Below are 15,294 nucleotides of genomic sequence, written 5' to 3'. Positions count from 1 at the left end.
CTTGCAATCTGCTAGGTTGTTTTGTGTTGGAAGCAGAGTGAGACGGTGTATGAGCAACTAATTTTTTAAAATTTTAAACACAATGGAGGGTACCAACTATCACATTCTTCTTCCTTCAACATGATTCAGCCTTCAAAAGCTTCACCTGACTCTTAATATACAGAATATAAAGCATAAATGTTCCCAAGGTCAGGGAGGACGGTGGGGGCACGACCACCTGCCGAGGCTGCTGGAGCCCCCAGCCTGGGGCAGACACAGGAGTGAAGAACCTAAGGGCTCTGCCCAGTAGTGTACACCCACAGGGTCAAGGAGCACCACCAGCCCCTTGGGATGGCTTCCGGACAGACCACCATCCACCCTCCACAGTGAACCCAGGGGCCCTCCCATCCCACACCAGCACCCCAAGTCCTGGCAAATGGAGCTCTTGATCTCTGCAGCGCCCCACTTCCCCCTGCTGCAGACCATCCCTGCCTCCCTGGAGGGCCGCTGCACACAGCCCGCAGGTCCCTACTCCTTCCAGCACCCATGGAAAACTGTGCGCCTGTCTGTGAAGTTTCTGACCCAGGCCCACAAGTGAGCCAAGAACTCCGTCTGCCCTCCCACGTCCTCAAGAGCACACAGGAGGGGCTCAGAACAACCAAGCGACTGATGATTTACAACAACCAAGGGACAGAAATGCAAGTAATCTGCAAGGAGGGCTCAGGAAGGAGGGATGGGTCAGGGTGAGGCTGCACAGCTGCTGAGGACCACAGCCCCTGGTGCACCGGCAGAAGCAGCCACAGTGCCGCAGAGCAGCACTAAGGGGCAGCGCGGCCCCATCCGGTCAGGTGGCATGTGGAGACAGCAGGGACTGCAGGGATCAGGGCAGCCTGGGCCCTCAGCGTGGACACCACATGTCAGGGACAGCTCTGCAGGCCCCTGGGCTTCACGACAAGACGCACGGTGCAGAAAACAGGCACAGAAAGCCTCGGCCTGGCCATTCCATTTCCAGATGTTCTGTTTGCATTCCCCCCACCCAGCGGGGCCACCACAGAGGGAGGACAAGACAGATCTGTTTATGCAGCTGAAGCCATCCGATTAAAGAAAAAAAACCACAGCGACAGCAAAACAGGGATTAATGTTCCCAGCTGCCCGGTGCTAACGACTGCCTAGAGACACACTTGGTGTAGGGGTGACTGGTTTAGCTGAAAAAGAAATCAAACCATTGTTTCAAAATAAGATAGGAAAGCAGGCAGCCTTGGGCAGCCCAGAGTGTGAGCACTGGGGATGGGTGGCCTGGGCACGCCTCCGGGCAGGGGGCTATGGTGAAGCTCCAGCCTCTCTGAGCCTCAGTCTCCCCACCGTCCCTGCTGTGAGAGCAGCAGCCTCCGTGGCTAAGCACTGCCCACAGCGCCCCATGCACCACCATCACTTCAGGTAGGAGACCTTGAGTAACCAACCCCCTACTAAGCCTCCGTTTCCCCCTCTGTAAAATGGCCAATCTCCTTCTTTACCCAGCTGCCAGGAGGGCTTCACAGAGGCACATGGAGCCCAGCCCAGGGCACGGCCCAAGGCCCCCATGTCCTTATTAATTAACCAAGGGGCCAGGTGGACTCACACAGGTGACCTTGCGGTAGATCTGGGCCGCGTTCTGGCACTCCGAGTAGGGGTACTCCGAGGTGGCCATCTCCAGCATGCACATCCCAAAGGCATAGACGTCCACGGACTCATCGTAGTGTTCCTCGTACATCTCGGGCGCCATGAACTCGGGAGTACCTGCGCCCGGGAGCAACAGACACAGTGGTCAGCTGGCCACGGGCCCAGGAAGAGCTGGAGCCGGTGTCCCGGGAGCTTTGGCTGCCCAGAGCCCCATGTCCCCTCCACATCCCATGGCACACTCAGAACACCTGGACCCCAGGGCCAGCCCTGCCCCTCACTTGGGACACAGGTGTGCTTTACAGACGGAGGGGTTCCAAAAGTTCCACCTGGAACCACAGGAGTCCAGAGTTAAAAATCAGGTGACAGAGCCATCCCCTGCTCATAAGCTGGGAGGCTACGACTTCCCAGGGGACGGGGTCCGAGCCTGGAAGGAGGCAAACCCCTGAGCACGCCCTCGCCTGTGGACACTGTGATCCTGCCACAGGCTCGGCTGCAGCCACGTTCAGATGCCCTGGAGCACAAAGAACTTGGGTTACTACAGAGCTACCTAAAGCCGCAAAACCCCTAAATGTCCCAACGCGGGGAAAGGCTGGGTACATTCAGCCCATCCCACAACAGTGTCACGCAGCACGTACAACAATCAGCAACACCGAAGACAGCGCCCCTGAATGGGGGTGGGGTAGAAAATGGTGCCCACTGACAGAACCACAGAGTTGCTAAGAAGGGAACTGCACGTGGCTCTTAAACACAAGAGATGCACAAACAGTGTCTTGACTGAAGTTTTAAGGACGTGGCGAAGTTACCATAGGCTGAGCAAAATGATCATGAGGCTAGACGTGCCGGCTGGTCTCACCTGTGCAAAACCAAACTCCCAGGGCAAGATGACGTCTGCGGGCGCGAGCGGTGATTTTTCTTTTACTTATATTGGTCTGGGGTTTCTCTATTCTCTATAATAAGCTTTTGCGTTCATAACACAGCAACTGGAAAGGCCTTTTTATTAATATAAGTCCGGGTGCGTGTCTGTCACGCTGAATGCAAGGAAAGGCGACTAGAGACTTCAGTACGGATGTTTTTAATGTCTGGATATTTGTTGACTTTGGAAGGTCTTCAAAATGTTCTAGTTTCTTTTTAAAAGCTCATGCTAACTAATTAGTGCGTTTTAAAAGCACATGTTTTGTTTACCCGTCATTTCAATTTAAAATGTGTTACTTTTTGTTTTTTTTTGAGACGGAATCTCGCTCTGTCCCCCAGGCTGGAATGGAAGGGCGCGATCTTGGCTCACTGCATCCTCCACCCACCAGGTTCAAGCAATTCTCCTGCTTCAGCCTCCAAGTAGCTGGGACTACAGGTGTCCGCCACCATGCCCAGTTAATTTTTTTGTATTTTAGTAGAGATGAGGTTTTACCATGTTGGCCAGGCTGTTCTCGAACTCCCGACATCAAACGATCTGCCTGCCTCGGCCTCCCAAAGTGCCCAAAGTGCTGGGATTACAGGTGTGAGCCACCATGCCTGGCCACTCTTTTTTAAAGTTAACGTTTTAGATAAAAATTGGGACCAGAATATTGTTTAGATTTCAGTCTACGCACACAGAACTCTGGAAGAACCCATGAGAAACAACAGGAGCTAAGTGGAGGGACCTGGTGCTGGGAACTTTTATCCTTTTGGGTTTTTCAACCACATGATTATACTGAAAATTTGCTGCACTAGACTTTTTTTTTTTTTTTTTTTTTTTGAGACAGGATCGTGCTCTGTTGCCCAGGCTCGAGTGCAGTGGCATGAACACAGCTCACTGCAACCCTGACCTCCTAGTCTCAAGCAATCGTCCCACCTCAGCCTCCCAAGTAGCTAGGACCACGGGTGTTCACCACGCTGGGCTAATTTCTTTCTTTATCTTTTTCTCCTTTCTTTCTTTGTCTTTCCCTCTCTTTCTCTCTCTCTTTCCTTCCTTCCCCTTTCCTTCTTTCTCTCTCTCTCTCTCTTTTTTTTTTTTTTTTTGTAGAGACAGGGGTCTCACTGTGTTGCCTAGGCTAGCCTCCAACTCCTGAGCTTAAGCAATTCTGCTTCAGTCTCTTAAAGTGCTAGGATTACAGGCATAAGCTACTGTGCCAGGCCCTGTACTGATAATTTTTAAGTTAATATTTTTAAGTTTCTTTCCTTTCCTAAGCTTCTCACTAAATAGCAGCCCTGTTGGAGCAGGAAGCAAAAATGCCACAAAAGGAAGTGGCCTGAGCTGTGGCTGGGAGCCTGGCCTGACCACAACGTGAACACCTGCTCCCTGTCCTCTCCCACTCTCTTGATGTGTCCAGGGGTCCCCTGGCAGCCACCTGGAGGGATTCACTGCCTGCTGCATGGGCCTGGACCTGCCACAGCCACCAAGGAGGCCCTCCTAATGGCAGCGGGCACACAGGGAGACGTGACGGCTGACTCAGGGGAAAGCCCCAAGCCACAGATGGGAAGCACTCACTCCCCAGGGCCACCTCGGTTGTCCACAATGACACCCGCGCTACCCCAGCCCTGTGACTGCAGAGAGGGACTTCTACAAAGCTCCTTCCTGCTAGGAGGGTATGACGGGGGGCCCCACAGCCACATCCTAGGCCCTCAGCCCGGCCATATCTACATGCACGAAAAAGCTTCAAGGGAGCCCCAACCCCAGGGCTGCTGGGCAGGAAGCCAGGAGCTGAGCCAGCCACTGTCTGGCACCTGCGAGGACCCCAATGGCCTGGCTGCCAGCACAGTACTGGGGGGTCTAACAGAGGTGACAGTGTCCCTGGGCTCCAGCTCTTCTGAGACCCTCAGGAACCGAGGATGCTACTCTGTAGGAACTAATCCAAGGCCCCAGACAACCTGGCTCTGAGGGGTGGATCACAGATATGGGGCAGCTCTGAGTGGGGGCACAGGGACCCCCTCATGAAGCCCACTCTTGCACATGCTCAGACGCTGGTGCTCAGACACTGATGCACTCAGACTCTTTTTATCTTTCCCTCAAACTGCAGTCACTTAAATCTGAATTCTAAAAATGGGCGTGTATGTGTGTGTCCAGTGGACAGTCTCACCCACTGCCCCCCACTCCGTGGACAGCCATCAGCTGCAGAGCCACCCAATGGGGCACCCCTGCCCGCAGCCCCCTCTGCACATTCATCTGCACCTGAAGTCTCTGCAAACAACTGTGCAAAAGTCAGGATGTCAGGGCTCTGTCTCCCTCAGCCAGGCCAGGGCCTGCCTGTGCCGACTGGCAGTGTAGGCCCCACACAGCCCCCTCCCCAGACCCCTCCTGCCGCAGGCAGATAAGGGCTCTGGCAGAATGGCCCTTCTTCTTTTCAAGGAGAAGCGGCTGTGGCTCAGCCCTCTGTGGTTACTAGGCAGTCTCGGTTCCTGGAGGGTGGGGTCCCTGCTTCTGGCTAGATAAGAGGAGGGAGGGACCCACTCCAGCCTCATGCCAAAATCACCTTGTATCCCCTGAAAACCACCCTGCATTAGGATTTGCTTGTTTCCAGATCTGTAACGAAAGACCAATGACTTTCTTTAGGGAAATCAAAAGATTCCTTAGCCCTAACTATCTTCACCATTTCTATTAAAACCAAACCAACACAGACGGCCCTCATCCTTCCTCTCACCAGACAGGCAGAACCCACCTCCCGGGCTCTCAGGGGGGCAGGTGAGCAGGCAGCACCTGTTGGCAGCAACAGCTCCACTGCCTGGAGCCCCCCTGAGTGCTGCTTAGGGGCTGCAAAGAGGGTCTGGATAAAGTGCCACAGCCACTCAACAGCCCAACCCCTCCCATCATCCAGGGCAGCCGGTGGCTCTTTCTACAGTAACCACCCTCAGTTCACTTTGGCCCCTCCTCAGTTCATTCACCACTGGATCTGCTTCCATCATCACCTCCTCCAGGAAGCCCACCCAGGTGGGCAGGGCACCTCCGAGGCACACAAGACCCTGCTCATTCACATGGCTAGGCCCAAGGGTCATGGTCCAGGCCCTCACAATGAGAATGACATCGGGCACAGGGACCCCGTCTCCCTCAATCTATCCAGGTCCCTCCTAGAGCAGCCCTGGGAAGCCGGTGGCTGACCCTGGTCCCTCGCACAGGCCACATGTAAAGTGCAAACCAAATGCCTACTTGCTCTCCTCTCCTATCTGCAAGAGGAGACCTTGAGAGCCTCAGCTGAAAGGGACCCACAGCACCAACTGCCCCAAGGGCATTCATTGGTGAGCAAGGAGGGCCCTCCTCCTGAGGAGACAGGGGCCTATGGCCTGAGGCTGTCCTTCCAACAGGACCATGCATCCCAGAAGGACACAGACCCCAGGAGGGTTGGACCCCTTTACCACCAGGGCCAGCACTTGTGGGTTGCCAAAGCCAACACCATTCACAGGCCAGGGGAGCCCTACTAACAGGCCTGGGGGGCTCCTATAAATAGACCTGGGGCTCCCATTCATAGGAGCTGGGGGACACCTAGGTAATAGGGCCTAAGGGGAACCCCCGAACTGGCCACAGTCCCCCACTTCCACCCCCGCCAGCTGCTGGCCCCTTGCTGAAGATTGGCCTTACTGCCCAGAGCCCCGGGGTGTCACATCAACACAGCCTCATTCTCTAGGAGCCTGAGCAGCTGAGGACACCCCTGGTTGCAGCCTCTCTAACCAAAGCTTCCTGGACTCCAGCGGAGCAAAAGCTGGGGTGACGAGGGACAGCCCACAGAGCCGGGCAACCATGCGGGTCACAAGGTCTCCACACTGTGCCTGCTGGAAACACCTGGCCTTCATCTCAACCCAATCCAGCAACTCAAAACCTCATCTCCAAGAGGGCAAAGAGCCACCCAGCCGGAGGAAGCCGAGGGGCTCTGGCAGGGCGGCCGCTTCACAGTGGGCTGTGCTTCTTCCTCCAGGAGTGTTGACTCCTGAGTGGGAGATCCCAAGCCTCCCTCCTGCCACTCGACTGCGCCCGGGGTTTGAGACCTGGGTTCCTACCACTTCCGAGGCCAAACCTGCAAAATCTGCCCAGAAAGTGTGCAGAGCTCAAAGCCCTGGGGAATGGACTCTCCACAGTCCTGGGCCCCTGCTCTCAGCCCCTCCAGGAGGGAGTGGAGACCCTCACCCATACACCCATTTCACAGATGGGGAAACTGAACCCTGGGTCAGCCCCTATGCCCCACCACTCAGCTCCCCCAGAATGCCAGAGGCTTTGTGTCCACAGGGCCACCCCCGGGCAGCCACCCTGCCCCAGATGTCACATTCTGAAGACACTTCCCAAACCAAAGCAGCTCTGGAGTCTCATTTCCCCATACCTGCCAAGTTCTGTCCCCAAACATGCAGCAGAACTAAGAATTCACAAAGCCCCAAGATCGACTGCTCACTGTCCTGCCCTCACATTAGGGGCACACTGGGTCTTAAAATCAGGGAGCCTCTCCCAGTCTAATCTGATCGGGTCCCATCTGGGCTTCCTGAGCCCTGACCCATGCTTCTTGCCCTGCACATGTTGGAGCTTTCCCATCATCCTGACCCCAGAAACAGCTGCTCCACGACCACCCAAGCATCTTTTCAAAGTCCGTGGAGGCCCCACCCAGGACCAGTGGACACTTCACACCCACTGTGCCAGGAACACACGTGGGACCAGGCACATGGCACAACGCAGACCCCTGGTCTCTGCAAAGAAGCTGTCCCTAGGATCGAGGGCATCTCAGCCCAAAAGAAGGCTGGGAAGGCTTCTCACAGGAGGGGCGCCTGCACCGAGGCCTGAAATGCCCAACAAACTGAATTAATTACTCGGCGCCCTGTTCCCCTGTGCACAGTGCCTGCTGTGTGCCCCGCTCCGCAGGTATGTGGATTCCCCAGATACTCCAAGTTCTCACTGTCTTGGGCCTCACAGCCTGGGTGGCCCCTTCCTGCCCACTGAGACAGCTCCAGCATCACTGGCTACAAACTTCCCAAGTTCCTCTGTGGTCAGGGCAGCTTCCCTCTCTCGAGTGCCCACAGCGCCCACACATACCGCGAGCATCGGCACCCAGCCCACCTCCCCTGCTAGACAATCAGAGCTGGCACCCAAGCCACAGCCAGGGAGGGAACACAAAGACCATCTGGGGCCAGAGTCGGACAAGGCGGGGGCAGCAGGGGAGGGAGGGAGCCAAGTCAGCTGTCCCAGCCCAAGTGGCCTGGGAATCCAACGAGTGGGCAGGCCCTCCAGCTGAGCTACCAAAGGCTTGGCGGCGTAGCCCAGACACCCCGGCCTGAGGCTCCCGTGCCCAGATGCTCCTCCCACTGGGTCTCCTGCACCAGGTCTGAACAAAACTGGATGCTCGCCAGCCCTGAACACTGCCCGGCTTCTCATGGGCTCCCAGGGCCTGGGGAGGAGAAGCAGGTTTACCTATCACACTTTTGGCAAATGACGCTCTTTTGAGAGTGGCCAGGCCCAAGTCGCCAATCTTCACAGACCCAGTTGGTCCGGTGATAAAAATATTGTCGCATTTCAGGTCTCGGTGGATGATGGGCGGCGTCCTCGTGTGCAGGAACAGCAGGCCCTTCAGGATCTGCCGGCACCAGCTGCGGAGAACCTTGGGCTTCATCACCTTGAACCGCTTCAGGTACCTGCAGGGGTGCACAGGCACAGTTCACCAAGCAGCTCACCGGCAGCGGCCCCTAGCAAAGCCCCCGCCTAACACTGCTCAGGAAGTCCATTCCAGTGCACATGACGCACACCTGTGACAGGTAGTGAAGGTGAGATGGGAAGGCCGGACAGTTCTGCCCTGGAGCCAGGCCCCTGAGCAGGCAGCAGGGTGGGCTCACGACCCTCTTGCTCCCCTCATGCCAAGGACCTGGCTGCTAAAGCTCATACTAAGCTCCATCTTGGCCTCATGGGGAGACGGTGCCAGGCTGACTTACAAGTTGCCCAAGGCAGGACAGAGTCCCGGCCAGCAGATGCTCAGGCGCGGGGGTGAGGGTTACGAAAGCCCAGGGCCTGTCAGAACCACAGGGGCCAGGTGGGGCTCTCCCTGCCACTGGCCACCTGTGTGGCCTGCCCTGAGCTGTGACCTAGGAGGAGGTGGTGGGTGAAGCTGAGAAAAGGCTCTCCCCTTGCAGCACATCCACCTATGAGGGAAACCGCCTGGCTGAGGGGCACTGAGGCCCTGCCTAAGGCTGCAGGGTCCAACGATTCAGGTGGACCCAGGATACAGCACCAGGCGGGGAGCCCCCATCCCCACAGTGCAGACTGGGGGCTTAGTGAGCAGCAACAAGCTGCCGTGGCCACCCCACTCCCCACTCCCCAACCCTCGCTAACCACCTCCACGTCCTCAGAATCCCACAGTCCCCACTGTGCACCCTGCCCAGCCTGCGTCCTGAGCCTGAGGATGTGCCAGGCTGGCTCCCAGGCGGAAACAGAACCCCAGCCAGAAACAAGGCCCAGACACCACAGACACATCAACCATCTCCATGGGAAGTCAAGCACCTCCTGGCATCCCACACAGGAGAGGAAAGAGGAGACAGCCTCCCACAGGCACCAGCCAGGACCGCCCCAGCAGCCCAAGACCTCACCCCCAGCTATGGTGGCCCTGTACCCATGCCAGGACCTGCCCCAGCCCTCCGGAAGCGGAGCTTACGTCTTCAGTGTCCCTGAGGTCATCAGCTCGGTCACCAGCACAATGCACCGCTTGCCCTTGGCGCTAGACTCCCAGAAGTCGTAGAAGCGCACGATGTTGGGGTGCTGCAGGCCTTTCAGCATCTCAGCCTCTTCCTTGAACCGCTGCCGCTCCAGCTTGGTGAGCTTCCGGTCCTAGAGGGCCAGAGACATGCTAAGTGAGCAAGAGATGGGACACAGGAGGGGACACGGCGGTGTCACATCCCAGCGGCGCAGTAGGACCAACCCTTCCCGTACCCACAGGCAGCTGAGCGGCTACGACAGAAGGGCACGCAGACACTGGCACCATAACTGCTGACTCCTAGGCCCCCACAACCCTGGACACAGCCCCCACAAAGGAACCTCAGCAAAAAGACATCCTAGGAAGCCGAAGGTCTCGTAAATCCACACAGCCACACTTGAGCACTTCTCCCAAAAATACACCTCTAAGGCCTTTGCCTCCTCCACAATCACTCCCATTCTGTGTGTTTGTGAAAAGAATGAACCATCAGTTTACTTCTAATGTATACACAACTCGGAGGAAGTGCTCAGGGCCCAGTAGATTGGAACAGAGGAGACGTGGACAGGTGACTGAGACAACAGCTGAGAATAGAGGGAAGAGAAAAGCCCCAGCAGAGACAAACTGACCAGCCAGCAGCCCAGAGGGCAGCCCAGGCCCTCCAGTGCAGGAGGGACACAGCAGATTACCTCCCCAGACCTTTGGCCCACTGTGTCCACACAAGCCAGCAGAACCAATCACTGACCTAAGTTTACAATAGAAAACGGCAAACAAACACGACCATCATCACTCGGGAGCCCTGGTCAGGTGCATGCCCCACACTCCCGCTCCACCCACCATCCCACAAGGGGACCAGCAACCCCGGGCACCACATTCAAACATGCCCCAGCACCGGCCACCCTCCCGCCACCTGCCCAACCTCCGCCTCTCCCCTCTGACTCCCATCACCCATCCCTCGCCACCCTGTCTCCCACCTCCTCCCTCACTGCAGTCCCCCTGGATCCTGGCCCTTCCCTTCCCCCAAATACTTCAACAGATTCTCTCCACAGAGGGTTCAGAATAAATCCAGGGAGCCCGCATGGTCCCGAAGGCTCCATGTGCTTCCAACTTCCCCTCACGAGGTGGTAGCCACGCCCAAAGGCCCCGTCAAGGACTCTCCTCCTGCTGCACACATGCCACGCCCTTCTCACCTCCACCCGGGCCTGCCCCCAGCATCAACTCCTTGTCTTGGTCCAATGAGCCCACGGAGCAATGCCGGCCTCCGTTCCACCATTCCCATGAGAACGTCAGAAAAGAAACGTGTATTTTCAGAAGGAAACTAGAAACATAACTGAACACAGAACAGCAAAATTCCAGGGAATTCTAAACAGACAGAAAGCAAGTAAATCTGGACTGATGAGGGGAGAGATCAGAGTGAAAGTAAAGGCAAGCCCAGACCCCTGGATCCTTCCGGAAAGGCCCAAAGAACGTCAAGCAAGCCAGACTCCAAAGCAGAGAGGAGAAGCGGGCGGCAGGATGGCGACAAGGGTCATCTTGGGGAAAAAAATTACATCCCAAATGCGGCCACGCCCATGAGACCCTTCTTCCTCCATCAATCCGCCAGACCCCTCCCCACAGCAGGAATCCTCATGTTCCCCTTCACTCCAGTATGGGACTTCGCGATGACTATCACCACAGGGCCAGGCAATACCCAGAGAAGCCACTGTCATGATGGGGCTAACCGAGAAAACAAAGAATTCAGAGACCAACGGCAACTCCCAAAAACATCTAATTAATGTTCCCATAAAGACTCAAGAGTTGACACAAGTAAGTAAAATCAAGCTTCTATTGAGAAAGCAACACTCGAGAAAGAGCTCTTGCAAATTAACACAGGGATGGGGACTGCCTTTCCTAACAAGCTCAGTGTTATTTTAGAAATAAGATATTCCATAATCCAGTGAAACATTGCATACAAAAAAGTTCATGTTTAATCCAGACAATAAAATGCAAACAATGCTCTACTCATCAAAAACGACTCTTTAAGCCAGGTGCGGTAGCTCACGCCTGAGTCCCAGCTACTCGGGGTGCTGAGGCAGAGGATGGCTGGAGCCCAGAAGCTCGAGACCAGCCTGGGTAACACAGCGGGACCCCATCTCCAAAAAAATGGTTATTTAAGTCAAGTCACAAACTGGGAAAAACTATTCTCAATACATAAATCTGACAAAGGACTCAGATCCAAAATGTATAGAGAACTCCTGAAATTCAATAATAAACATGTGAACAGATACTTCACCAAAGACACAGAAATGGCCAACAGCACACGGAAAGTGCCTGAGCATCATCAGTCACTGGGAAAATGCCAACAAAGACCACACTGAGATATACCCCACACCCACCAGACAGGCTAAATTAAAAGACGGATACGGCCGGGCGCGGTGGCTCACGCCTGTAATCCCAGCACTTTGGGAGACTGAGGCGGGCGGATCATGAGGTCAGGAGATCGAGACCATCCTGGCTAACACAGTGAAACCTGCCTCTCCAAAAAATACAAAAAAATTAGCTGGGCGTGGTGGCGGGTGCCTGTAGTCCCAGCTACTCGGGCGGCTGAGGCAGGAGAATGGTGTGAACCCGGGAGGCGGAGCTTGTAGTGAGCCAAGATCCAAGATCGCGCCACCGCACTCCAGCCTAGGCGGCAGAGCGAGACTCCATCCCAAAAAAAAAAAAAAAAAAAAAAAAGATGGATACTTCCAGCTGCTGGGGAGGCTGGGGAACAGCGAGCCCCACCTGGCACGCTGCTTCAGGTGGTGCAGCCCTCAGAGGACGGCTTGGCAGGGTTCACACCTGCTCTGTGTCCAGCCACTCCCCTCCCAGGATCCATCTGGGAGGAAGGAAAACGTAAGTCCATAAAAAATGGACTTGGATACTGGAAGCAGCATAATTCATCATAGCCCCACCTGGAAACCACAAAAACGTTTGGGGCCAGGTGAATGAACCGTGCTGCACCCATCCAAATGGGGTCATGGCTCAGCAGCCAAAAGGAGCACACTCCTGCCTCTCAGCGGCAGAGGGGAAGGCCGAAAGCCTCGCACCGAACAAAAGAGGCCAAACAAAAGACTATGTCCGGTAGGACCCCATCTTCATGGGAAACTCTGGAAAAGACAGACTAATATCTGGGGGATGCCATCAGAATAATGGTTGCCTCCGGGGCGGGTAGAAGTGGGAGCCAAGAGATCTCGGGGTCGGGGGTGAGAGAGACATGTTCCACATCATAACAGCACACGTGGGCTGCACCTCTATGTGCGTTTGTCAGAGCTCGACTTGCACCTTTAAGTTCTGTGTGTTTCATTACATGCAAATTACCCTTCAATTTTTCATATGTAAAAACAAAAAAAGGAAAAAGATCCAAAGACCAAATGAGAGAAGGAGAAGAAAGAAAATAGAAGAGAAACATTAAGAGACATGGAAGAACTGCCTGGAAGTCAAACTATGTCAAAAGGGTTCTAGGAACAGGAACCAGGAAGTATAAACAGATGGTAGAATAGCATTTCCCTGAGCCGGAAGGAGAACGATTTAGAATAAAACGGCCCACCAAGGCCTGGTCAGAGTAAATGAACAGCCCACCTCCAGGCTGTTCTAGTGAAATGTCAGCACCCCAAGCAAGTCCTATCCACAAAAGACGGCCCAGATGAGCAGTGACTCTAAAAGGAGACACTGGGTGCAGGTGGCGGGGACAGTGTCCTCAACGTGCTAACTCGGAATTCTATACCCTGCCAAATGGACACGAAGCCAGGCGGCCCGGACTCATTTTCAGACATGCAGGAGCTCAAAGTTAACTTCCCATGCAGTCTAGGTGGAACAAGTTCCCAGAAGAAATGTTTCCACAACACACAACACAACATAATACAACAGAAAAACATGCACCCAGGGTGACCCTCGAGGTCCCTGGGGGTGAAGGAAGCTGGAGAGGAGATGGCAGTGCTCAGCTAGGCCAGTTAGCCCAGGAAGCCTTCTCTGGGAAACAGCATGTCAGTTTACGATTCCCTTTCAGTGCGCTTAGTCCTTGATTCTAGGAGAAACTCAAAGAATCATTTATAGCACAAGTTATTTTTGCCAGTGTTTTAGCACCAACAGTAACGTGTAAAAGATTTCATTGTAGTTTCAGAGCAAAATGTTCACATTCTAAATGACTAAGAAAAAAATGGGAGGTGGGGGGCGTACCCTGCATGCACTACAGTCTTTGTTTTTTCACAGCAGTTACCTACCGAAGTTGATAAATATAAGACACGAAAGTCAGAAATGGTTAATGGTGCCTCTTAGAGGTGGGCCTGGAAGGGAAGAGGATCTCATTTTAAATTCCAGGCCACACGACTATTTTAATCAACATGACACATTGCTTGGTGATTTTTATGGTAGGGGAGACAGGGTCTCACTCTGTCACCCAGGCTGGAGTGCCATGGTGTGATCATAGCTCACTGCAGCCTCAATTTCCTGGGCTCAGGTGACCCTCCCACCTCAGCTTTTTGAGTAGCAGGGGCTACAGGTGCATGCTACTATGCTGGCTAATTTTGTTTTTTTCTTAGAGATGGTGGTCTCACTATGTTGCCCAGGCTGCTCTTGAACTCCTGGGCTCAACAGATCCTCCTGCCTTGACCTCCCAAAAGTGCTGGGATTGCAGGTGTGAGCCACCACACCCAGGCTGCTTGGTACTTTAACGGTCAGTTAGTGTGTCCCCCTCCGAGTCCTGCCCGGAGCCCACCTACAGGGTGTGCTGCCCCCCACAGAGCCTGTCCACATCCTCATCACTTGTTTGGTGATCTCGGGTTGGCCTGCATTGCAGGAGCAACTCCATGAACATCTGTGGGCTGAACTCACTCATTAACCTACCAGGAAGGCTCACAGTCAACAAGCCACGGCAGGAAGATGCACCTGATCCCTAAACGATTCCCAAAACCTGCCAGGCTCACACGGTGCTTCAAGGTTTGGTGTTGAGTCAGGGGCCAGGGGATCCTGGCTGCTCACTCAACATGATACTCCTCCCTCCCAGACACTGAAGGGTAAGGTCAATGAGCACCAATCTTCTTCCTACCAAGTCCCCAGTGCTATGCAAATTCACGGCTCTTGTTCCCTCATAGTGGTGAAAATCAATCAGACGACAACAGATGTAAGGCATTCTGGGACAAAGCCAGCTCTTGTTTGCTCTAGGAAAAAGGCCCTGTGGGTCACACACAGGCGAGGCAGGACACACCCTCCAAGCCAGGCAGCAAAGCCCCTCTGGGCCTGCACGAGTCACACAGTCAGGATGGTCAGAAGATTCTTGGTCCCAATGGGCCTTCCCAGCACCCCCAGGATACCTGGGAAACCTCCGGGGATTGCCTTCGGTGTGGACTGAGAGCATCAGAGGTTCCTGCCCTGAACATGCCAGGGTGTCTACAGGCAGCCCCCTCCTATGACACTTCAGGGCCACCTGCTCTGCCAGAACAGTCCCCAGTGGGCAACGGTTGGAGATGTCAGACCTACCAGGGGCACACTTGGGATTCCATGGCATCCCCCTTTCAGCTAGGCAGGACCCCAAAATCCAACCCCTTGAAGGGGCAGAACTGGGTCCCACCAGGAGGTGAGCCCCACACACACTCGGGCAGAGGAGTGCCCAGAACCAGCAAGGCTGAGCCCCGGAAGACAAGCCTATGGCAGGGACTCACTCCAGTTCCATGGGGCCATAAATCAAAACCAAAGGAAGCCTGGAGCATCTCTGTCCACAGTAGTCCCATGCACGGAGAACTGGCCCAGGACAGAGGCCCCAGGTGCAGCATGGGAGGGCATCAGGTCTCTGGTAGAGCTTGGGCCTAACCAAGGACTCGCCTCCCTGTCACTTAAGTGCTCACACCCAAAAGCCATGATATCCACAGGGACACACTGGGAAGACAGCATGAGACTTCCACCATATGTGTCCCCTTCTGTCCCCTCCACCCCCGGGAGAGTGTCCGCACTGCTTCAGGAGGCCTGGCATCCCCACACACTCCACACCCTCTTGGTGGGAAGGGCCTCCCTGCTATTC

At 55.0% G+C, this 15,294-nt stretch overlaps 1 protein-coding gene across 33 annotated transcripts in view; it reads right to left on the bottom strand.

The window, feature by feature from the left end:
• WNK2 (WNK lysine deficient protein kinase 2) overlaps positions 1-15,294 on the bottom strand; it is a 140,243-nt gene that overhangs the window by 83,962 nt on the left and 40,987 nt on the right. For all 33 annotated transcript variants that reach the window (XM_045372957.2, XM_074017877.1, XM_074017880.1 and 30 more), the window contains exons 3-5: positions 9,225-9,397; positions 7,994-8,214; positions 1,598-1,755 (exon numbers count right to left, since the gene is read on the bottom strand). In XM_045372957.2, coding sequence (XP_045228892.2) covers positions 1,598-1,755; positions 7,994-8,214; positions 9,225-9,397 — 552 coding nt within the window. The remainder of the gene's footprint in view (positions 1-1,597; positions 1,756-7,993; positions 8,215-9,224; positions 9,398-15,294) is intronic.

Source organism: Macaca fascicularis, chromosome 15, assembly GCF_037993035.2.
Source record: "Macaca fascicularis isolate 582-1 chromosome 15, T2T-MFA8v1.1".
Lineage (NCBI taxonomy): Eukaryota > Metazoa > Chordata > Mammalia > Primates > Cercopithecidae > Macaca > Macaca fascicularis.
Note: the sequence above shows the minus strand (reverse complement) of the source record. Positions and strands in the feature narration are given on the sequence as shown.